Source organism: Heptranchias perlo, chromosome 19, assembly GCF_035084215.1.
Source record: "Heptranchias perlo isolate sHepPer1 chromosome 19, sHepPer1.hap1, whole genome shotgun sequence".
Taxonomy (NCBI): Eukaryota; Metazoa; Chordata; class Chondrichthyes; order Hexanchiformes; family Hexanchidae; genus Heptranchias; species Heptranchias perlo.
In genome coordinates this window covers 39,761,688-39,786,830 of record NC_090343.1, presented here as the reverse complement: position 1 = coordinate 39,786,830, position 25,143 = coordinate 39,761,688, and the positions used below count along the sequence as shown (strand labels likewise).

The window sequence follows — 25,143 nt, the reverse complement described above, 5'->3', positions numbered from 1 at the left end:
GAAAACAGCAATAAAGGGCCAATTAACTGATGATGTAATGATCCACTTTGCTCTAAGTCCAGTTAATGTCTTCCAGTGTAAATATTGTTGATGCAATGCAACAATGAACATCAAGCAATTCGTGTATAAGAACTCAACTTTGTTCATCAGAAAGATGTACAGTTTACTATGTAATTTTGTGTTGAAACATGGTTAGAGGACAACAGTAAGAGCACAGTGCCCACTGAATGTATTCCCAGAGGCACATTACAGTGTCATTGCATTTTTTTAAATTACTATATATCTTACCGATCTTTGATCTAGTTGTCCTCTGTTTTAAAAGAAACAGGTTGTTGACTATGTAGAGACAAATGCTGTCAATGTTATGAAGAATTGTGCCCTGACATAGTACATCATGAAGCATATATACACTGTGACTTTAGATAAATTCACTGATCTGTGCTCTTTATAGGGAGCTTAGCCCAAAGGGAGTGCAGGTCAAACAATTGGCACTAGTACTGCAGCCCTCTATCTGATGCAAAATCACTGAATCCTTCACATCAAAAATATTTTTGCAACTGAGGGCCCGATAATGACACTGGGGTGAATATGATTGGGGAGAAAAAGATAGTAAACAGAGAAAATCGTACACAAACACAGTATAATCCTTTGCTCTGCGGGATGGTTAATCATCTTTCTAATCCTTTTTCTTTCAGTGAACTACTACTTCCTGTTAGAAAATATCTTCTGGAAAATGGACAAGCATTATCGGGTTAATTTTGTGGGATACATCAAGAGTAATATACTGAATTGCAAAGAATAAAATTTCAACCTCAGGATCGGCATTCTCTGGAAGAAGAATTGTTGTTTAATTTATTATGTTTAAGTTATTCTGTTACCTTTAGCATCACAATGTAATCCTTCCATTTACTTTTATTTTTACTGGGTTTCAGTTTGTTGTTGAAGGATAAGAAATCTGTGCCAAACATTTTATCAAGGAGGGAGGGTGAAACTATGAAACCCAGTTGAATTGAATCTGTGATTGAATTAAACAATTAAATGGTGACAGACAATATTTTATTCATCACTTGTAAAAGATAAATTAATTGACTCTTTTGATAGCTTGAATCTTTATTCAGGCAGAGTCAAAGTGCCTGCTGGACAGCCCAAATCTAGAATTTGCTTTGTAATGCTCACTCTATGTTCAACTAACATTACATCACATCAGTGTGACATTCTGTGTAAGACATAAATGTGAAGAGGATGCAATTCCATGTAGATTCATTACAGGATATAAAGAAGGTTGTCACTGAAATACTGTTTCTTATTCTGCTATCACCTGACATGTAATGGGCTTGACTGCAACAAAAGTGCGACAGGGCTCAAATATGTCTTCCTTAAAGATAGTGGGGAAAAACAGTATTCCACTGACAACCATTATGTGTTTTGTTTACTCCAAGTATAGATATATCTTATTCAAGATTTATTATTTATTCTCATTTCTATGAGGATTTTTTTCTACTTAGGAACAATTTTGGATAGATTTTTCCCAGGATATTTGACAATGCAGAGAACCAGCCGTTGATCGGTATAATGGACTGATGCATTGCGATGACAGTCATGCTGTTCGTGTATCTCACTGGTGCTGCTCTGCATCGATGTGGTAATAGCTCATTGTCACTCGCACTAATCATGCCATCAAATGCAGGTAGAAATAATATCAAAACATCAAATAAAGTAGCTTTGCCATGGTTGCACTGAATTTGTGAAGAGGCTGTAATCATTTCAACCTCCATCTCAAAATCTGAAGGAGGCCCCTTGTACAACTTGCATTGCCTGTTGGATTGTATAATTTGGATGTTTTTTTGTGCTCTTTGTCATCGCTGATACCCATCTCAGCACACAGAGGTCAGGACAGTGCAGAGCAAGACCATTTGGCCCATCGTTCCTGAGCTAGTGCTAGGTCTTCAACTGAAGCTTCCAATGTAGCTTGCCTTTACCACAATAATGTTATTAAAATGCAGGTCATGTCCATCAAGGTGATTTAGTTGTCATATCTGATGTTTTATGTATAGTCGTATTTGGGTTTTGCTTTACTCAGCGTTACTGACATTCCTGGTATGTAGAGGAATTTCCAAATAACGTTCTTTTAAGGCATTTTTAATATTAATTAACTTAAAGTCTAAACAATATAACTGTACAACTGAAGATAAATTATTTTCATTTTGAATGCTTTTTCATATAATAAACTGCTAGTTGCACCTCAGAACATGTCTTTCTTGATGATGATTGTGAGTGTGAAACATGATGCAAAGTGACATAAGTGTTATCCTCGTCCTGCAACTTTGACCCCGCTGCCTTAGCAGCACTGGATGCCATAAGAAAGAGAGAATAAAGGGAGGTGGAGGAAAGAACAAAAGGAAAGGTCTGTGATAGGATAGAGGGCGGGACTGATTAAATGGCCAGAGGGATGAGGTGTAAATTGTTACAGCAGAATAGCAGAGAGAGAGGGAAGTATGGAAAATCTGACACAGAGAGCAGGCTCCCATGGCCCGGGAATGTGGCGGAGATAGGTGAGTAGACCCCAGGGGTGTCGACCAGCCCGCCGGCCATATCCCGATAGAAACATAGAAAATAGGAGTAGGAGTAGGCCATTCAGCCCTTCGAGCCTGCTCCGTCATTCAATATGATCATGGCTGATCCTTTATCTCAATACCATATTCCCACTCTCTCCCCATACCCCTTGATGCCTTCTGTGTCTAGAAATCTATCGATCTCATTCTTAAATATATTCAGTGACTTGGCCTCCACAGCCTTCTGTGGTAGAGAATTTCACAGGTTCAACACTCTCTGAGTGAAGAAATTTTTCCTCATCTCAAATGTCCTACCTCGTATCCTGAGACTGTGACCTCTAGTTCTAGACCCCCAGCCAGGGGAAACATCCTCCCTGCATCCAGTCTGTCTAGGCCTGTCAGAATTTTATATGTTTCAATGAGATCCCCTCTCATTCTTCTACACTCGAGTGAATACAGGCCTAGTCGACCCAATCTCTCCTCATACGACAGTCCTGCCATCTCAGGAATCGGTCTGGTGAACCTTTGTTGCACTCCTTCTAAGGCAAGTATATCCTTTCTTAGGTAAGGAGACGAAAACTGCACACAATACTCCAGGGTATGGTCTCACCAAGGCCCTGTATAACTGCAGTAAGACATCCTTGCTCCTGTACTCAAATCCTCTTGCAATGAAGGCCAACATACCATTTGCCTTCCTAACTGCTTGCTGCACCTGCATGTTTGCTTTCAGTGACTGGTGTACAAGGACACCCAGGTCCCTTTGTACATCAACATTTCCCAATCTATCACCATTTAAATATACTCTGCCTTTCTGATTTTCCTTCCGAAGTGGATATCTTCACATTTATCCACATTATACTGCATCTGTCATGTATTTACCCACTCACTCAACTTGTCTAAATCGCCTTGAAGCCTCTTTGCATCCTCCTCACAATCCACGATCCCACCTAGTTTTGTGTCATCAGCAAACTTGGAAATATTATATTTGGTTCCCTCATCCAAATCATTGATATATATTGTGAATAGCTGGGACCAAGCACTGATCCCTGCGGTACCCCACTAGTCACCGCCTGCCACCCCGAAAAAGACCCATTTATTCCTACTCTATGTTTCCTGTCTGTTAACCAATTTTCAATCCATGCCAGTATATCACCCCCAATCCCACGTGCTTTAACTTTGCATACTAAGCTCTTATGTGGGACTTTATCAAAGGCCTTCTGAAAATCCAAATAAACCACATCCACTGGTTCTCCCTTATCTATTCTACCAGGTACATCCTCAAAAAACTCCAGTAGGTTTGTCAAACATGATTTCCCTTTCATAAATCCATGTTGACTTTGTCTAATCCCGTTGATATTTTCTAAGTGTCCTGTTATCACATCCTTTATAATAGACTCTAGCATTTTCCCTACTACTGATCTTAGGCTAACCGGTCTGTAGTTCCCTGTTTTCTCTCTCCCTCCTTTTTTAAATAGTGGGGTTACATTTGCCACTCTCCAATCTGCAGGAACTGTTCCATAATCTATAGAATTTTGGAAGATGACAACCAATGCATCCACTATTTCCATGGCTACCTCTTTTAATACTCTGGGATGCAGATTATCAGGCCCTGGGGATTTATCGGCTTTCAGTCCCATTAATTTCTCCAGCACTATTTTTTTACTAATACTAATTTCCTTTAATTCCTCCTTCTCGCTAGTCCCTTGGTTCCTTAGCATTTCTGGGAAGTTATTTGTGTCCTCTTCCGTGAAGACAGAACCAAAGTATTTGTTTAATTGCTCTGCCATTTCCTTGTTCCCCATTATAAATTCTCCTGTTTCTGACTGTAAGGGACCTACATTTGTCTTCACTAATCTTTTTACATACTTGTAGAAGCGTTTACAGTCCACTTTTATGTTCCTTGCAAGTTTATTCTCATACTCTATTTTTCCCCTCTTAATCAATCTCTTGGTCTTTTTTTGCTGAATTCTAAACTGCTCCCAATCCTGAGGCTTGCGACTTTTTCTGGCAACTTTATATGACTCCTCTTTGGATCTAATACTATCCTTAATTTCTTTTGCTAGCCATGGTTGGGCCGTTTTTTCTTTTGTGTTTTTGTGCCAGAAAGGAATGTATAACTGTTGCAATTCATGCATTCATTCCTTAAATGTTAGCCATTGCCTATCCACCGTCATGCCTTTTAATGAAACTCCCCAATCTATCATAGCCAACTCACTTCTCATACCTTCGTAGTTTCCTTTGTTTAGATTTCGGACCCTAGTTTCAGATTGGACTACTTCACTTTCCATCTTAATGAAGAATTCTATCATGTTATGGTCACTCTTCCCTAAAGGACCCCGCACAACAAGATTATTAATTAACCCCTTCTCATTGCACAGTACCCAATCTAGAAGAGTCTGTTCCCTAGTTGGCACCTCAAAGTACTGGTGTAAAAAACCATCTCGTACACACTCCATGAATTCATCCTCCACAGTATTATTGCTAATTTGGTTTGGCCAGTCTATATGTAGATTAAAGTCACCCATGATTACTGTAGTACCCTTGTTACATGCATCTCTAATTTCCTGTTTGATCCCATCCCCTACATTGCCTCTACTGTTTGGAGGCCTACAGACAACTCCCACCAGTGCTTTTGCCCCTTGGTACTTCTTAACTCCACCCAGACTGATTCTACATCTTGATTTTCTGAGCCAATATCAGGAAATCGATAGGGGATCCGCACCCCGAGCACCAGTCCACACCTCCTCTACTCCCGTGCAGCTATCCTCCATTACCAGCACCTGCTGTCTGAGATAATAGAATATTGGCATTATTCTCAAGGGGGTTGGAATACAAAAGTGAGGAAGTGATGCTTCAGTTGTATATTTCATTGGTCAGACCCCATCTGGAGTACTGCATTCAGATTTGTGCACCAAACCTCAGGAAACATATAATTCCCTTGGAGGGATTACAGTGCAGATTCATCAGAATGATACCAGGGCTTAAAAAATTAAACTATGAGGACAGGTTACATTATCTTAGTTTGTATTCCCTTGAGTTTAGAAGGTTGAGGGGTGGTCATATCGAGGTCTTTAAAATGATAAAGGGATTCGATAGGGTACATATAGAGATACTATTTCTTCTGGTGAGGGAATCCAGAACAAGGGGGCATAATCTTAAAATTAGAGCTAGGCCTTTTAGGAGTCAAATTAGGAAGCACTTTTTCACACAAAGGATAGTAGAATTCTGAAAGTTTCACCCCCAAAAGGCTGTGGATACCGAGTTAATTGAAATTTTCAAGACTGAGGTCAATAGTTTTTCTTAGGTAGTGGGTATCGAGGGATATGGGGCAAAAATGGATAAATGTAGTTGAGGTACAGATGAGCCATGATCTAATTGAGTGGCGGAACAGGCTCGAGGGGCTTAATGGCCTACACCTATGCCCAGGATCCTCTGAATCAACCTGCTATTCATAATGCTTTCTGTTTTAGCTACATTGGTCATTGTCTCACTGAAATTGGTAAATAAAGAAAGAATTTGGATTTACATATCGCCTTTCACGATCTCAGGAGGGACCAAGGCACGTTTACAGCCAATTTTTGAAGCGTAATCTCTGGTGTTATGTAGCGCATGAAACGGCGGAACAAGCTCGAGGAGCTAAATGGCCTACTCCTGTTCCTATGTTCCTAACTCCTGAGCCAAGCTGTGTGTCACAGCAAGGATTTGCTGAAAAATCTTAGCTTACCTTTAGAGGAATTCACTCATTGACACAATAGAGTCAGTTTTCTGTCACAAACGAACAGTTAAAGCAAAGGACAGAGAGAGGTGTGAGGAACACAAATACGCATAACACACACAACTATGTATCTGCCTAAATGGTAATTTGTCTCATTTTCTAGAGTTCATTTGCATCTGTTGTGCTGTTACTATTTTCTTCTATGTTTTAAAGCAGATAGTAACTTTCAAAAGGGAATTGGATAAATACTTGAAGGCTATGGGGAAAGAGCAGGGGAATGGGACTAATTGGATCGCTCTGGCACAGGCATGATGGACCGAATGGCCAACATTTACAGTTCGTTTGCTGCTACAAATTGGGTTCACAGCCTTAATCAAGTACAAAACTAAGCAGTAAGTAGGAGAGAGGAAGGATAAGAGGGTTAGATCATGTCTTTGGTTTACAGATTTGCTTTATTATTGATGGAAATTGTCAATCTAAATGACTAGTTTATCCATGCTATAAGGGACAGAAGTGGAAAAACTCATCGGCCCACAGTTTGCTGGGAAAATAAAGGTGAGTTTAATGCACACGCCATTATTAGTGTATAAATAACTCAGCAATTTGTGGCGAGGAAGAGACACGCCATGAGTTGCCAATTGCCATAAATTGCTGGAATATTTGGTCCACTCCGCCATTAGCCTCGTGAAAACATGAGCTCGCCCACAGCCTCCCCACAAGTGTCAAGAAATTGCTGTATTTGCACTATTAAAACAAATTAATCTCGTTGCAGAAAGTTAGTGATGGTACTTAGCGATGTAAGGACCCTTTTAATGACAAGATTTATGTTCCTGCAATGCCACTCAACCTCTCCAGCCCAGAAAGGGAACTATTGAAACTGTGCAGTCTCATTTCTACCGGTAGTAAATTGTTCCAGAGGTTTTTAAAATTTATAATTTTTCCATTTTTTTCTTTCTTTTTCTTTTTGTCTCTCTTTTCTCTCTCTCTCTTAATCCAATCTTTCTTTCCCTCCCTTAAAGTGGGAGAGGGTTCAGGTTAGGGTAAATTTATAAGTCTAAAGAGAAAAGTCAAGGCTGTAGAGCAGAGGAGCGATTTGTGTAAAAACAAGCAGGGAGTGTCAGGAAGGGACAGTGTGTTTAACAAAGGTAATAGGGCATTTGTGACTAAGGTCACATCAGGGAAAAATAGTAAAAAGCTAAAAATAAAGGCACTATATCTGAATGCATGAAGCATTCGTAACAAAATAGATGAATTAATGGCACAGTGTTAAATGGGTTTGATCTTGTAGTGATTACTGAGACATGGTTGCAGGATGACCAAGGTTGGGAACTAAATATTCCGGGGTACTTGATTTTTGGAAAAGATAGGCAAAATGGAAAAGGAGGGGGTGGGTTAGCCCTGATAATAAAGGATGAGATAAAGGCAGTAATGAGAAAGAATATTAGCTCAGAAAATCAGGATGTAGAATCAGTATGGGTGCAGCTAAGAAATAACAAGGGGCAGAAAACACTGGTGGGAGTAGTTTACAGGCCTCCTAACAGTAGTTATAGTGTTGGACAGAGTATAAATCAGGAAATTAGAGGAGCATGTAACAAGGATAATGCAATAATTGTGGGGGCTTTAATCTTCATTTGGACTGGCCAAACCAAATTGGCAAAAGCAGATTGGACGACGAGTTTGTGGAATGCATTCAAGACAGTTTTCTAGTACAATATGTTAAGGAACCAACTAGGGAACAAGCTATTTTAGATCTAGTATTGTGTAATGAGACAGGGTTAATTAATAACATAATAGCTAAGGATCCTCTGGGGCAGAGTGATCATAATATGATAGAATTTCATATTGAGTTTGAGTGATGTAGTTACGTCCGAAACTAGGATCTTAAATTTAAACAAAGCCAATTGTGTAGGTATGAGGGGCGAGTTGGCTAAGGTAGATTGGAAAATTAGATTAAAAGGTATAACGGTAGATAAGCAATGGTGAATATTTAAAGAAATAATTCATAATTCTCAATGAATATATATTCCCTTGAGGAAGAAAAGCCCACAGGAAAAGTGATCCAACCATGGCTAACTAGAGAAGTTAAGGATAGTGTTAGATTAAAAGAGGCTTACAAAGTTGCCAAAAAGTGTAAGAAGCCTGAGGATTGGGAGAGTTTTAGAAATCAGCAAAGGATGACCAAAAAATTGATAAAGAGGGAGAAAATTGAATATGAGAATAAACTAGCAAGAAATATAAAAACAGATTGTAAGAGCTTCTACAACTACGAAAAAAGGAAGAGATTAGCGAAAGTAAATGTGGGTCGCTTAGAGGCAGAGACAGGGGAAATTATAATAGAGAATAAGGAAATGGCAGAGACGTTAAACAAATATTTTGCATCTGTCTTCATAGTAGAAGACACAAAAAACATACCGGAAATAGTGGGGAGCCAAGGGTCTAATGAGAGTGAGGAACTTAAAGTAATTAAAATTAGTAAAGAAAAAGTACTGGAGAAATTAATAGGACTAAAAGCCGACAAATCCCCTGGACCTGATGGTCTACATCCTAGGGTTTTAAAAGAGGTGGCTGCAGAGATAGTGGATGCATTGGATTTGATCTTCCAGAATACCCTAAATTCTAGAACGGTCCCCGTGGATTGGAAGGTAGCAAATTTAAGCCCGCTGTTCAAGAAAGGAGGGAGAGAGAAAACAGGGATCTACGGGCCAGTTAGTCTGACATCAGTAGTAGGGAAAATGCTAGAATCTATTATTAAGCATGTAGTAACAGAGCACTTAGAAAATCATAATATGACTAGGCAGAGTCAACATGGAAATCATGTTTGACAAATCTATTATAATTTTTTGAGGGTGTAACTAGCAGGGTAGATAAGGGGGAACCAGTGGATGTAGTATATTTGGATTTTTAAAAGGCATTCGATAAGGTGCCACACAAGAAATTGTTACACAAGATTAGGGCTCATGGGATTGGGGGCAATATATATGCATGGATTGAAGATTGGTTAACGGACAGAAAACAGAGAGTAGGAATAAACGAGTCATTTTCGGGTTGGCAGTTTGTAATTAGTGGGGTGCCGCAAGAATCAGTGCTTGGGCCTCAGCTGTTTACAATAGAGCTGAGGCCCAACTGACTTAGATGAGGGGACCGAGTGTAATGTATCCATAATACAAAGCTAGGTGGGTAAGTAAGCTGTGAGAAGCAAAGAGGCTGCAAAGGGATATGGACAGGTTAAGTGAGTGGGTGAGAAAGTGGCAGATGGAGTATAATTTGGGGAAATGTTAAATTATCCACTTTGGTAGGAAGAATAGAAAAACAGAATATTTATAAAAGGTGAGAGACCAAGAAATGTTGGTAGAGGGATTTGGGTGTCCTTGTACACGCATCACAGAAAGTTAAGATCATAAGATGCAGATACAGCAAGTAATTAGGAAGGCAAGTGGTATGTTATCCTTTATATTGGAAGGGGGTTGGAGTGTAAGAGTAAGGAGGTCTTGCTGCAATTATATAGGGTTCTGGTGAGACACACCTGGAGTATTTGGTACAGTTTTGGTCTCCTTACCCAAGGAAGGATATACACCTTGGAGGGGGTGCAACGAAGGTTTGCTAGATTGATTCCTGGGATGAGAGAGTTGTCCTGTGAGGACAGAGCAAGTAGAATGGGCCTATATTCTCTGGAGTTCAGAAGAATGAGATGATCTCACTGAAACGTATAAAATTCTTAGAGGGTTTGACAGGGTAGATGCTGAGAGGCTCTTTCCCCTGACTGGGGAGTCTAGAACTAGCGGTCATAGTCTCAAGATAAGGGGTCGGCCATTTAGGACTGAGATGAGGAAAAATTTCTTCACGGAGGGTTGTGAGTTTTTGGAATTCTCTACCCCAGAGGGCTGTGGATGCTCAGTCGTTGAGTATATTCAAGACTGAGATCGATAGATTTTTGGACATTAATGGAATCAAGGAATATGGGGATAGTGCGAGGAAGTGGAGTTGAAGTAGAATATCAGCCATGATCTCATTGAATGGCAGAGCAGACTCGAGAGGTTGTATGGCCTACTATTTCTTATGTTCTCTTTATTTCTCTTTCTGTATCGAATGTGAATGTACTTCATCCTATTTCCTTCTCCGGCGATCCTCTATTTATCTCTCCATCCTTAAATTTTACTGAATTAAGGAGATGGACTGTTGGTCCTGTCGTTCGCCAAGATCCCAGGATGTCCCATCCATCTCCATATTTCTTCCAGCAATTTGCGGCGCAAAATATGTACCAGTTGAAACGTGAGGGGAAAAAAATCTAACAAACAAGGCACGCTCCAACAAATTCTGGGCCATTATTATATAAAAAAAACTCTTGTGGAACCAGTTTGCCTTCCACACTGTTCTCACCCCCTTGGAACAAATGTTGCATTATTCCCTCTGACAATTCTCTCCCAAGTCAAACGCCGTGACGTCAGACGCAACCTTACGTCAAAAGAAGTTTTACGCCGCGGGCCACTGCACCGCATTACCGCACCGACTAGACCGGTCCACTTACGCCGGCACACACAAAAAAAAATAGTTCGCCGAATCCCCGTCCAAATTATACACGACTCAGTTAAAATCTCGCCCTGGAGCCTAATTGATCGAAGCGTCCGTGAGTTTGAGGGTTTTTTTTCGGGATCGCTGCCGGTTGGTTCTGACCCCTCCCCCCGCTAAACTTGCGAGTGCAGGTCCTTGCGCTAATGAATACAAAAGAAGGCCCACGGGGTGAGGCGTCCCGGGAGGCGAGATGGCGTCTTTCAAGATTGCCGTGTTATTTGTGTAGGTTTGTGGTCGACTGGGACGCAGCGGCGCCATACCGGCACTCTGTAATTTCAAGGTTTCTGTAGCCGCGGAGTGAAGGTAAGGAACGGGCGGCTGCTCGGAACCCAGGTTGTGGACGAAGCGCGGGAGGCGAGGCCAAGGCGGCCTGACGGAGCGGGGCCTGAGGGCCCGGGCTCACGTCCCCCCCTTCAATAGGAGCTCTGCAGAGTGCCTGAGTGGAAATGACACAGACTGGGCTCAAATCAGAGGGCGGCTCAGGCAGTGTGTGGGGCAGCACAGGGGAGAGGAGAGGAGAGGGGAGGGGAGAGGGGCAGCGGGGAGGGAGAGAGGGGCAACAGGGAGGGAGAGAGGGGCAACAGGGAGGGAGAGAGGGGCAACAGGGAGGGCACTGAGGGGAGAGAGGGGCAACAGGGAGGGCACTGAGGGGGAGAGAGAGGGGCAACAGGGAGGGCACTGAGGGGAGAGAGGGGCAACAGGGAGGGCACTGAGGGGAGAGAGGGGCAACAGGGAGGGCACTGAGGGGAGAGAGGGGCAACAGGGAGGGCACTGAGGGGAGAGAGGGGCAACAGGGAGGGCACTGAGGGGAGAGAGGGGCAACAGGGAGGGCACTGAGGGGAGAGAGGGGCAACAGGGAGGGCACTGAGGGGAGAGAGGGGCAACAGGGAGGGCACTGAGGGGGGGAGAGAGGGGCAACAGGGAGGGCACTGAGGGGAGAGAGGGGCAACAGGGAGGGCACTGAGGGGAGAGAGGGGCAACAGGGAGGGCACTGAGGGGAGAGAGGGGCAACAGGGAGGGCACTGAGGGGGAGAGAGAGGGGCAACAGGGAGGGCACTGAGGGGAGAGAGGGGCAACAGGGAGGGCACTGAGGGGAGAGAGGGGCAACAGGGAGGGCACTGAGGGGGAGAGAGAGGGGCAACAGGGAGGGCACTGAGGGGAGAGAGGGGCAACAGGGAGGGCACTGAGGGGAGAGAGGGGCAACAGGGAGGGCACTGAGGGGGAGAGGGGGCAACAGGGAGGGCACTGAGGGGAGAGAGGGGCAACAGGGAGGGCACTGAGGGGAGAGAGGGGCAACAGGGAGGGCACAGGGGGAGAGAGAGGGGCAACAGGGAGGGCACTGAGGGGGAGAGGCAACAGGGAGGGCACTGAGGGGGAGAGAGAGGGGCAACAGGGAGGGCACTGAGGGGGAGAGGGGCAACAGGGAGGGCACTGAGGGGGAGAGGGGGCAACAGGGAGGGCACAGGGGGAGAGAGAGGGGCAACAGGGAGGGCACAGGGGGAGAGAGAGGGGCAACAGGGAGGGCACTGAGGGGGAGAGGCAACAGGGAGGGCACTGAGGGGGAGAGAGAGGGGCAACAGGGAGGGCACTGAGGGGGAGAGGGGCAACAGGGAGGGCACTGAGGGGGAGAGGGGGCAACAGGGAGGGCACTGAGGGGGGGAGAGGGGGCAACAGGGAGGGCACTGAGGGGGAGAGAGAGGGGCAACAGGGAGGGCACTGAGGGGGAGAGAGAGGGGCAACAGGGAGGGCACTGAGGGGGAGAGAGAGGGGCAACAGGGAGGGCACTGAGGGGAGAGAGGGGCAACAGGGAGGGCACTGAGGGGAGAGAGGGGCAACAGGGAGGGCACTGAGGGGAGAGAGGGGCAACAGGGAGGGCACTGAGGGGAGAGAGGGGCAACAGGGAGGGCACTGAGGGGAGAGAGGGGCAACAGGGAGGGCACTGAGGGGAGAGAGGGGCAACAGGGAGGGCACTGAGGGGAGAGAGGGGCAACAGGGAGGGCACTGAGGGGAGAGAGGGGCAACAGGGAGGGCACTGAGGGGAGAGGGGCAACAGGGAGGGCACTGAGGGGAGAGAGGGGCAACAGGGAGGGCACTGAGGGAGAGAGGGGCAACAGGGAGGGCACTGAGGGGAGAGAGGGGCAACAGGGAGGGCACTGAGGGGAGAGAGGGGCAACAGGGAGGGCACTGAGGGAGAGAGGGGCAACAGGGAGGGCACTGAGGGAGAGAGGGGCAACAGGGAGGGCACTGAGGGGGAGAGGGGGCAACAGGGAGGGCACTGAGGGGGAGGGAGGAGAGGGGCAGCTGGGAGGGGAGCGAGGCAACAGGGGGGAGGGCATTGAGGGGGAGAGAGGGGCAGCGGGGAGGGCACTGTCGGGGAGAAGAGAGCAGCCTGGAGGGTACTGATGCGAGATAGGAGCAGGAGGGAGGACAGTGCCGGAGAGAGGGGCAGAAGGACACTGAAAAGGCAGTGGGATACTGATGGAGGAGAGGAGGCAGCAGGGGGGGGGGGGGGGGGTAGAGAGAGAGAGAGAGAGAGGTTAGTGATGTAGAGAGGGGGTGGTTAGATGGGGAAAGAGTGGGCAGCAGGGCAGTGGTGGGTGGAGAGAGTAGGCAATGATGGGCAGAGAGAGAGAGTAAAAGAGAGTGGGCAGCAGGGCAGTGAGGCACTGATGGAGGTGATGGGAAGCAGCTAGAAGACTGACAGGTGCCAAACAGACCAATGTTACTAGGTAGGAAATGGCACGGGGAGAGACAGGCAGCAGCTTGAATATGTACTAGTGTTACCAGGCAGGTATTTATGGGGACAGAAGCCTACTGAAGACCAATTTCACCTTCGCCTTTGGATGCAAGACAGTATAGCTTAATAGAAAGTGATCAGTTTTAACCATGGTGATTGGATTTTTCTAGCAGTTTACTCAAAAATTGGAATTCTTTCAATATTTTGAACTAAGCGATTGCATTGAAATGGCACAGTAGCCCTTTTAAGTTAAATGTGAATCAAATTAACAGAAATGGACTTTAGTCCTAAGCCCTGACTAGGCCTGACACCTTTTGCCGACTGAAGCCGGACAGAATCCCTGATTGTAGCTTCTTCTTTCCTGGAATACTGCATAAAGGCTGCCAGGAATGTCATAGTCTGGGTGGAAATCCTGCAGACTGCAGATCTGTGGCAGCCGGTCACTGGCCACGATCTTGTGCAATGTAAGTGCATTAGGAGGAGCTCCTCGTTCCCTGGGCAGCTTTCTATTGCCAAAATGATACTGTGACCACACATGCTATCCTGAGTGGATTTTTGCCATATGTTTTTTTAAAAAAAGTTTTGATGACTTGTTTAAATTTTAGAAACTTCTGGAAGCCTGCTCAAATACAGATGGCTGGCAACCCTACCCTGTCATCACACTGCTAATTATAATATTCTAAACTTACAGTTTAGAAGATGATGATGGCCCCTGTAGTTAAAATTTGGGTGGGCCATTTAGCAGTGCTGGCTTTCAAAAGGACAGCAGAGGCAATGGGCTCACCTCTGTGTACGTCAGATGTAACGCGGATAGAGTACTTCCCTCCGTGTTGCCAGTAATGTTAAAGCCACTAGTACAGGAGGGCTGAGAGAATTTTGTGTCAAATACAGCAATGCTGGCAGAAAGGCCCCACACCATTTGCAGTAAATCTGCATGTGCAAGAGGTCCAAGTTTACAGTAAACATCAGTTTAAATATTTGAGTGAAATTTATAATCCGAAACTTTTTTTTACACAGCGAGTTGTCATTATCTGGAATGCACTGCCTGAAAGGGTGGTGGAAGCAGATTCAATAGTAACTTTCAAAAGGGAATTGGATGTATACTTGAAAAGGAAAGATTTGCAGGGCGATGGGGAAAGAGCAGGGGGAATGGGACTAATTGGATAGCTCTTTCAAAGAGCCAACACAGGCACGATGGGCCGAATGGCCTCCTGTGCTGTAAAATTCTGTGATTCTATGATCAACAGAGACTGATGACAGTTCCATATGAAGCTGTGTTTATTTTTGAGAGTCACTTGCATCAAAATAGATTACATCAAAATTACAGGTCTGACCAGCAATAGTGTGGACAACACAGTCAGAGGGTCTACACCATGAGCAATGAACCCACTTCTACTGGAGGTTTTATGCCCCATTTATATTCACAGCCGTGCTTCGTGATAACAATTTGTTCACTGCCTCTGGTGACAAAACAGGCAAAGTGAAACAGTAAATGTTTGGCACCACTGGATCTGCCATTTTATTGTATCAGATGGGCAGAATGGTAGGGTTATGTTTACACCAACTGTAGAATAAACGGCATATTCAGTACAATAAGTGTTGGATTGTATTGAACCACTGAAAGTGCTTTGCAATATAAATGATTTTGAGAGTTTTCATTGAACATAACAGAATGGGAAATTGAGTCTGAGAGGGACCTCAGATCTACAGTGTATATAATAACCTAATTTGTAAGTGGGGTGTGAGTGTTTCATGGGAGTGTGTCTGACGTTACAAGTGCACTGTAGAAGCATCTACATTAGAACATAAGAAATAGGAGCAGGAGTAGGCCATACGGCCCCTCGAGCCTGCTCCGCCATTCAATCAGATCATGGCTGATCTTCGATCTCAACTCCACTTTCCCGCCCGATCCCCATATCCCTTGATTCCCCCCAGAGTCCAAAAATCTATCTATCTCAGCCTTATATGTTCAATGACTCAGCATCCACAGCCCTCTGGGGTAGAGAATTCCAAAGATTCACAACCCTCTGCGTGAAGAAATTCCTCCTCATTTCAGTCTTAAATGGCCGACCCCTTATCCTGCGACTATGCCCCCTAGTTCTAGACTCTAGCCAGGGGAAACAATCTCTAAGCATCTACCCTGTCAAGCCTCCTCAAAATCTTATATGTTTCAATGAGATCATCCCTCATTCTTCTAAACTCCAGAGAGTATAGACCCAACCTGTTCAATCTTTCCTCATAAGACAACCCTTCCATACCCGGAATCAACCTAGTGAACCTTCTCTGAACTGCCTCCAATGCAAGTATGTTCTTCCTTAAATAAGGGCACCAGAACTGTACACCGTACTCCAGGTGTGGTCTCACCAGCACCCTGTACAGTTGTAGCATGACTTACCCTGCTTTTATACTCCATCCCCCTAGAAATAAAGGCCAATATTCCGTTTGCCTTCCGGATTACCTGCCAACCATAAAACAGATACAGTGCAGAAGGGGCCATTCGGCCCATTGTGTCCGCACCGCCTCGAAGAACAACCAGGTGCCCATTCTAATCCCACCTTCCAGCACCCGGTCCGTAGCCCTGCAGCTTACAGCACTTTAGGTGCAGGTCTAGGTACTTTTAAAAAGAGTTGCGGGTCCCTGCCTCTACCACCAATTCGGGCAGTGAATTCCACATACCCACCACCCTCTGGGTAAAAAAGTTTTTCCTCATGTCCCCTCTAATCCTTTCACCAGTCAGCTTAAATCTATGTCCTCTAGTTCTTGAACTCTCTGATAGGGGAAACAGATACTTCCTGTCTACTCTATCTGGGCCCCTCATAATTTTGTACGCCTCAATCAAGTCACCCCTCAGCCTCCTCTGCTCCAGTATTGGATGAGTAGAAATTTCCTCCAACTAAATATTGGGAAGATCAAAGTCATTGTCTTTGGTCCCCGCCACAAGCTCCGTTCCCTAGGCATCGACTACCACGTGGCCTAACTCTTGCCTTTGTGGAGTTGTGTGCAGAGCCTGGACTCGGCCTGCTAACCATGCTTGTCTACAGCAGGCACTGGGGACAGCTGAAGCATGTCTTTCCCTTCCCCACTCCTGCAGGTTTTACTTTTGATCCAGATTATCTTAATACTTGTTTTACTCATTCAGCAATTTGCATTGATACAGTGCCTTTAACGTGGGAACACAACAACAAGTTGCATTTATATAGCGCCTTTAATGGAATAAAACGTCCCAAGGTGCTTCACTGGAGCGTTATCAAACAAATAGAGGGATGGAGTCAGTGCCTAGGGAACGGAGTTTGTGATGGGTACCAAAGACAATGACTTTCGTCTTCCCAATATTTAGTTGGAGGAAATTTCTGCTCATCCAATACTGGATGTTGGACAAGCAACTTGACAAATCAGAGGCAGTAGAGGGGATGAGAGAGGTGGTGGTGAGGTAGAGCTGGGTGTCATCAGCGTACATGTAGAACCTGACGTGTTTTCGGATGATGTCACCCAGAGGCAGCATGTACATTAGTAATAGGAGGTTTTCCAAGGTTCTTCACAGAGACGTGGGGGAGACAACAGGTGCTGAGCCGAGGAAGAAGAAATTAGGAAGAGCTAACTAAAGGCTTGGTCAGAAAAGTGGGTTATGTGGAGGGTCTTAAAGGTGGAGAGGGAGATGGAGCGTAGGGAGGAAATTCCAGAGAGGGGCCTAATGATCCTAATGTGAATTAACTAAGGAAGAATTCCCCAAGGAAACGATTAAAAATTAAAATTTTAAACATCGGTACGCATTGCCTTTCTATCGGCCCTTGTTCTGTTTCCGATTCATGTGATATATATTCATATATATGACTGCAAGCATCAACAACTCTTGGGTACCAACATCACTCCTGATCCTCCTTCCCCATGACTTTTCTCTGACCTAATCCCTCCTTCCAATCTTACCCTTTGTCGTGTTTTCACTATCCTCTCTGACCCCGAACGATCAGTCCTCAGCTTCATCCACTTATGCCCCTGCCTCAATGAATTTCGAACTTGACACGATGCTGAGCTCTTCTTCCGTCGCCTTTGCACCCGCTTCTTTGGCCAGGAATCTTACCCACCCCCCAATCCCCGGTACAGTAGACCCTTTCTTTGTCTTCAGAATTCTCATTCCACCTGGACCCTTCCCTCTGGCCTCTTACCCTCTCTTGATCTTTCCTTTGTGAACTGCCGGCGTGACATCGGCCGTCTCAATTTCTCTACTCCCCTCACTCGCTCTAACCTACCTCCCTCTGAACTTAGGAACATAGCATAAGAATTAGGAGCAGGAATAGGCCACACCGCCCCTTGAACCTGCTCCGCCAGTTAGTAAGATCATGGCTGATCTTCGACCTCAAATCCACTTTCCCACCCTAATCCCCATATCCCTTGATTTTCTTAGTGTCCAAAAATCTATCCATCTCAGCCTTGAATGTACTCAATGACTCAGCATCCACAGCCTTCTGGGGTAGAGAATTCCAAAGATTCACAATCCTCTGCGTGAAGAAATTCCTCCTCATCTCAGTCTTGAATGGCCGACCCCTTATCCTGCGACTATGCCCCCTGGTTCTAGACACTCTAGCCAGGGGAAACAATCTCTCAGCATCTACCCTGTCAAGGCCCCTCGAAATCTTATATGTTTCAATGAGATCACCTCTCATCTAAACTCCAGAGTATAAGCCCATTCTACTAAACCTCTCTTCATAGGACAACCCTCTCGTCCCAGGAATTAATTTCCACACGTGGAAAACTGTGATACGTCTCATTTGAAAGTCCATATACACAACATAAACCTTTGAAAGTCCATATACACAACATCAACCACATTGCCCTCATCAATCCTGAGTTTTTGATGAGGTAACAGAATCAAGTTAGTTAAACACGATTTGACTTTAACAAATCTGTGCTGGCTCCCCTTTTGTTAATCCACACTTGTCCAAGTGACTGTTTGTCTTGGATTATCATTTCTAAAAGCTTGCCCACCACCGAAGTTAAACTGACGGGCCTGTAGTTGCTGGGTTTATCCTTAGAACCTTTTTGGAACGAGGATGCAACATTTGGAATTTTCCAGTCCTCTGGCACCACCCCCGTATTGAAGGAGGATTGGAAGATTATGTCCAGCACCTCTGCAATTTCCATCCTTACTTCCCATAGCAACCTCGGATGCATCTCATCCTGATCGGTTAACTTACCTACTTTAAGCATAGCCATCCTATCTAGTACCTTCTCTTTATCAATTTTTAGCCTATGCAGTATCTCAACTACCTCTTTTACTGTGACTTTGGTAACATCTTCTTCCTTGGTAAAGACAGATGCAAAGTACTCATTTAGTACCTTAGCCATGCCCTCTGCCTCCATGTGTAGATCTCCTTTTTGGTCATTAATCGGCCCCACCCCTCCTCTTACTACCCATTTACTATTTATATGCCTATAGAAGACTTTTGGATTCCCTTTTATGTCTTCCTTATTCCTCAACTGAGGATTCCCCTCCACTGTGGTTGACAGGGCTCTCAACTGTGTCCGTCCCATTTCCCTCCCTTCTGCCCACACCCCTTCCCCTCCCTCCCAGTTCCATAATATGATCCCCCGTGTCCTCACCTTCCACCCCACCAGCCTCCACATTCAACGGATCATCCTTCGTCATTTCTGTCACCTCTACCATGATGCCTCCACCAAACACCCCCTCTCCTCCCCTCCCCTATCAGCATTCTGAAAGGACCGTTCCCTCTGCGACACTTTGGTCTATTCTTCCATCACCCCTAACACCTGCTCTCCTTCCCCCGGCACCTTCCCTTGCAAGCGCAGGAGATACAGCACCTGCCCTTTCACCTCATCCCCACCGTCCAGGGCCCCAAACACTCCTTCCAGGTGAAACATCAATTTACTTGTACTACTTTCAACTTGGTGTGCTGCTCACGAGGGTGAGCAGCACACCAAGTTGAAAGTAGTACAAGTAAATTGATGTTTCACCTGTACACTGGGGTGACCAAACGCAGATTGGGTGATTGCTTTGCTGAACGCCTCAATTCGATCTGCAGGCATGTCCTTGAGCTTCCGGTTGCTTGCCATTTTAATTCTCTGTCCCATTCCCACTCTGACCTCGGCCTCCTACAGTGTTCCAGTGAAGCTTGAGAAACAGCACCTCATTTTTCGATTAGGCATTTTACAACCTTCCATAACATTGAGTTCAACAACTTCAGATTGTAACCATTGTTCCCTTTTTTCTCGGACAGCAGGTGCTGGTAATGGTTCTGATGTTACCATTTACAGCTCCTCTAGACCCATCTTTTGCATCTTTATTTGTCCCATTACCACCCCTTTTTTGCCTTGCACCATCATCCTTTTCGTCTGGCCTCCACCCTATCACAGACCTTCCCTTTTGTTCTTTCCTCCCCTTCCCACCAACACCCCCCTCCTTGGCTCTGTACTTGCTTATAATCTGTTAAACCCCTAACCCCTAACTTCTTCCAGTTCTGATGAAAGGTCATCAACCTAAAGCGTTACCTCTTTCTCTCTCCACAAATGCTGCCTGACTTGCTGAGTGTTTTCCAGCATTTTCTGTTTTTATTTCAGATTTTCAGCATCCGCAGAATTTTGCTTCTGTTTCAGTGATAAATATTCATGTTTCTTTGTTCGCAGCTTTGGCAGTGCTAAAAACTACTAGCTATGGTTGGGAAAGCTAGCCATCACATCATGTGTGCCTATGTACTTAGAAATATATTTTAATTTAAAATCAGATAGAGGGCTCCCTGCTGACTTATTTGGCAAATACATTGCCCAGTCTGGAACTGTGCCATACAGATCAGGAAAGTCCCAGGTTCAGTCACTGACCTGTGCCGAGTCAGCTGCAGTACGGGGAGAGGACGCATAACTGCACTCCACTTCCCAGGGCTAAAGGAAAATATCAACTAGGGTTCCTACTCCTGATTGCTATTCAGGAGCCTATGCTGTAAAGTGCACACGTGGATGTTGGGCTTAGCTGTGTTGCATTCCACAGTTGAATAGCCTGCTCATACCGTTTAGGCTCGCATGAACTGTGGTTACTGGGGCATTATATACTTTCACATAACTCAAAAACCTCTTTGGCAACAGAAATTACTATCAACGGTGTCTCCTCCAATCCTGCCTCGAATACTGAATTAAATGAGCACTGGATGTTGTCTGAGGCCAGATTTCCTTTTACAAAGGAGTTGTGTATCATGGACAAGATGAACTTGGAGAGGACACGGGGAGAAAAACTAGAGAATGATCAGGCCTGACAGCATTGTTTGTAACTTTCTAAGAGATCTCTGCAAATATCAAATTTTGTAATTGGTTCCTCAAAGTCAGTCCCTCCTCCACCCCCTCTCTGTATGTGTGTCTGCTCCTCTAGCTGTCTGTCTAATCTCTATCTCGTTCCCCTCCCCTTGTGACCTGTTGTATTGTCACACGAGCATTAAGTCTGAGTGTAGTTTTGATTTACAATGCCCTAAGAAAAATAAACTTTCAAAATGTAGCTAGAACACATTTAAGACTGAAATCGATAGATTTTTGGACTCTAAGGGAATCAAGGGATATGGGGATCAGGCAGAAAAGTGGAGTTGAGGTCGAAGATCAGCCATGATCTTACTGAATGGCGGAGCAGGCTCGAGGGGCCATAAGGCCTACTCCTGCTCCTATTTCTTATAGTTTTCTGATTTATAAGAACATTAGTGAAACTAACGCGTCACAAGAAAAAGCAGAAAGTGCTGGAAATGTGCAGCAGGCCAGCCAACATCTGGAAGAACATAGGAACCAGGAGTAGGCTATTCAGCCCCTCGAGCCTGTTCCACCATTCAATCAAATCATGGCTGATCTGTATCTCAACTCCATTTACCCGCCTTTCCTCCATATCCCTCGATACCCTTACCAACACAAATCTATCGATCTCAGTCCTGAAAATTGCAATTGTCCCAGCATGCACAGCTTTTTGGGGAACGAGTTCCAAATTTCCACTGCCCTTTGTGTGAAAAAATGCTTCCTGATTTCATTCCAAAATGGCCAAGGTCTAACTTTACAATTATGGCCTCGTGTAGAGAAAGCCCCAGGACCCTCCTGTCGCCTTTAGTCTTCTACGCTTCTTGCAAAACCAAGTGAAATAGAACAGTAACTCTGTGAGCAGCACCTCATACACGATATCACCACCACAGACTGTGTTACCAGGAAGTTATTTTAGGTGGGACCCATCTATTACTGCTCCGCCTTTTCATAATTTTTTTTCTCGCACTCATGGCTGATCTACAGTTTCTGTAAGTAGAGACCTTTATGAACAAAGCCTGCATTTAGTCTTTGCTGGATTAGGATTAGAATGGCCCATGTTTAATAACTAATCTTGAAATGCAGTTTCAAAAATACATACGTATGAATATGTTGGATGCACATGACGTTCTCCTGTCTCCTCAGGAGGCAGAAAACATGCATGTAGGCTAACTTGGTCAGATTTATGTACAGATGAAATAATATTCAGAAGCAAAAAAGGCATCGAAAGAACTTGCATTCATATAGTGCCTTTCATGACCTCAGGACGGCCCAAAGAGCTTTACAGCCAGTGAAGTACTTTTGAAATGCAGTCACTGTTGTAAAGTAGGGAAATGCGGCAGCCAATGTGTGCACAGCGAGGTCCCACAAACAACAATGTGATAATGACCAGATAATCTGTTTTTTAGTGATGTGGTTTGAGATAAATATTGGGCAGGACACATTCTACATACTAATACAGTACAATAACCAAACTCGTGAAATAGGAACTGGGTGGATTTTTTTCAAATTAAAAAAGGATTAAGCCGGAAATTCATGCAGCTTTTGTTCGTAACTTCCTGGTAACACAGTCTGTGGTGGTGATATCGTGTATGAGGTGCTGCTCACAGAGTTACTGTTCTATTTCACTTGGTTTTTGCAAGGAGCGTAGAAGACTAAAGGCGACAGGAGGGTCCTGGGGCTTTGGAGTATTGTTTTCTGTGAAGATCATGCTACTTCTCTGCAGCAACCAACAAAGTGTTGTCAGTTTTTACACCTAGTAAAACAATCTGATAATGGCTTGAGTTTATTAGATTACTTTACACATTCCCACAGATTGGGCTTTACACCTAATCACGGTTAGAAATTACAACTCTGTCACCTGATTGTGCAATGGCAAATATATCTTTCTGTGAGATGCTGACAGATGTGCCATGTGTTTCCAGAATGTTCTGCCTTTATTTGATTCCCAGCACTTCAGCTTTTTCTTTTAATCTCATAACGTCAAAGATTGATTTGTATCTGTGATATGACCATACTAATCTTCAACGTATGCGCTTTTCATCGGCTGAGGGTGAAAATGGCCTTTCAAGCCTGTTTTTGGACAGTGAAAGCCCTGCGCTCTGAAAATTGTTGCCACCAGTCATTTTGGAACAAAGGGGAAAAGATATTAAAGCGATAGTCTGAGAAGATCGATTTTGGTAGGGGAAAAACAGGCCTGGGAGAGATGGACAATAAGGTGACCAGAATTGAAGTGTTTGCATTTCTGATTAAAATGTGTTTAAAAGAAGTTCTTTTACGAGTTTAGGTTTAATATTTCAATAATTTAAGTTACTGTGGATTTGATTTGTTTTGTTACTGTAATGTTTTTTTCAGTATGTACTGGGAGTTGAAAACATTCTTCTTGCTTCTTTGTCATTTTGCTTGGTTTATAACGGAAAGCCTGAATTCTGTGGACATCACCGGCAGTAACATTTCTTAATAAAACAGCCCTGTCTGAACCCCCTTGTCTCTATTGCTCTTTTATTGCAGGGTTTCTTATAACAGACAGGTCCCATCGGGCGGTACAATGGAGCTGGAGGAGAATGCAGTGCAGAGCAGTAGTGATGCTGCTCCCCCGGGGCAAGAAGAACCCTCTGAGAGCGGCATGGCAGTGGAGACGTCTGAGGCGGTATCTGCAGACAGCAGCGACACAGTAACCACCCTCGGCATGGCATCTGAGGCCGACAATGGTTCGGGCGTTGACTCTGGTGTTGGCCAGAGCTCTGAGGAATCTATGGTATGGAACTTGAACAAAGACACAATGTAAAAAAAAAAGCTGCATATAGCTGGCAAAAGTCACAGTCCAGCAGTATGATAGACCGTAAAAGTGTGCTTGCACCTTTTGCACTCCACTATCCATAAGACCAATTTGAAAAAAGTCCACATCAAGTGCTTGTCAGAATCTATTAAATTGTCCAAACTCTTGAACCAGGCATCATTCTAATTCAACCATAAATTCTTGAGATGGAGCCCAGCGCGTCCATTTACTGTTGAGCCCAATTAACCACCTTACACTCAGAATGACTGGTTTACAGTTCTGTAAAGCAGCCACAAGCAGGCGATTCACAATCACATTGACTTACTTCCCAGTAGTCCATTAAGTGATTCTTTTCATTTTTAGCTCCTTAAAATGGAAGTTCCAGGTTCAAGCAATTTGCTTAATGCACAGAATACTCGTGTAATAGCCAGTGCTAATTCATTTTATTAAGGAAAGCAATGCAAAGAGCATAGAAATGTCTCTAATTTTATTGTCAAGTAATGAAGATATAACTGGTTGTGTTTATGAAGTAATTTTTACCTAACCTATAGATAGAGACACATTGTTGTTTTGTCACTTTGTATAGATTACTATATTCATTCATTTGATTCTCCCTGTTTTAAGTTGTACAACTTGCATTTATATAGAGCCCTTAAACTTTAAAAAACTTTAAAAAAAAAAGCCCTAAGGCACTTCACAGATGCGTAATCAGATTTTTAAAAAGAGGCCAAGCCAAAGAAGCCGATATTAGGAGGGGCAGCTTGGTCCCAGATGGGTTTTAAGAAGGTTCTTCCAGGAGAAGAGACAAAGTGGTTTAAGGAGGGAATTCCAGAGCTTAGGCCCTAGACGGCTGAAGGCACCTCTGCCACTGCTGGGACAAAAGGAGTGGGGGATACACAAGAGACCAGAGTTGGAGGAATTCAGAGGGTTGTAGGGTGGGAGAATATTGGAGAGATAGGGAGGGATGCAACCATGAAGGGATTTAAACACAAGGATGAGAATTTTAAATTTGAGGTATTGATGGACTGGGAGCCAATGTAGGTCAACAAGGACAGGGGTTATGGGTGAGTAGGACTTTGTGTGAGATAAGAAGATACTAGCAGCAGAAGGTGGAGGATGAGAGGTTGGCCAGGGGTATATTGGAATAATCGAGTCTAGAGGTTAAAACGGTATGGATGTGGATTTCAGCAACAGATGAGGCAGGAGCAGAGAGAGAGAGACACAAGTGATGTTGAGTAGGTGGTCTTTGTGATGGAGAGGATATGGAGGTCATAATCTCAGCCTGGGGTCCAATAGAATGTCAAAATTGTGAACAGTCTAGTCGAACCTGAGATGGTGGCCAGGGAGGGGGGATGGAATCGGTGGCGAAGTTACGGAGTTTGTGGCATGGGACAAAGGCTTCTATCTTCCCAATATTTAACTGGAGGAAATTACCCCTCATCCAAGACTGGATGTCAGACAACTTTAAATTGTATTGTTAACTGAAATTACAAGATGAGCATCAATATTGCTGCCC

General features: G+C 44.6%; 1 protein-coding gene across 1 annotated transcript in view; it reads left to right on the top strand.

Moving 5' to 3' along the window:
- LOC137335353 (zinc finger protein 335-like) overlaps positions 1 to 25,143 on the top strand; it is a 110,734-nt gene that overhangs the window by 11,029 nt on the left and 74,562 nt on the right. Inside the window, exons 13-15 of the mRNA XM_068000686.1 lie at positions 696 to 791; positions 13,866 to 14,037; positions 23,360 to 23,606. Coding sequence (XP_067856787.1) covers positions 696 to 791; positions 13,866 to 14,037; positions 23,360 to 23,606 — 515 coding nt within the window. The remainder of the gene's footprint in view (positions 1 to 695; positions 792 to 13,865; positions 14,038 to 23,359; positions 23,607 to 25,143) is intronic.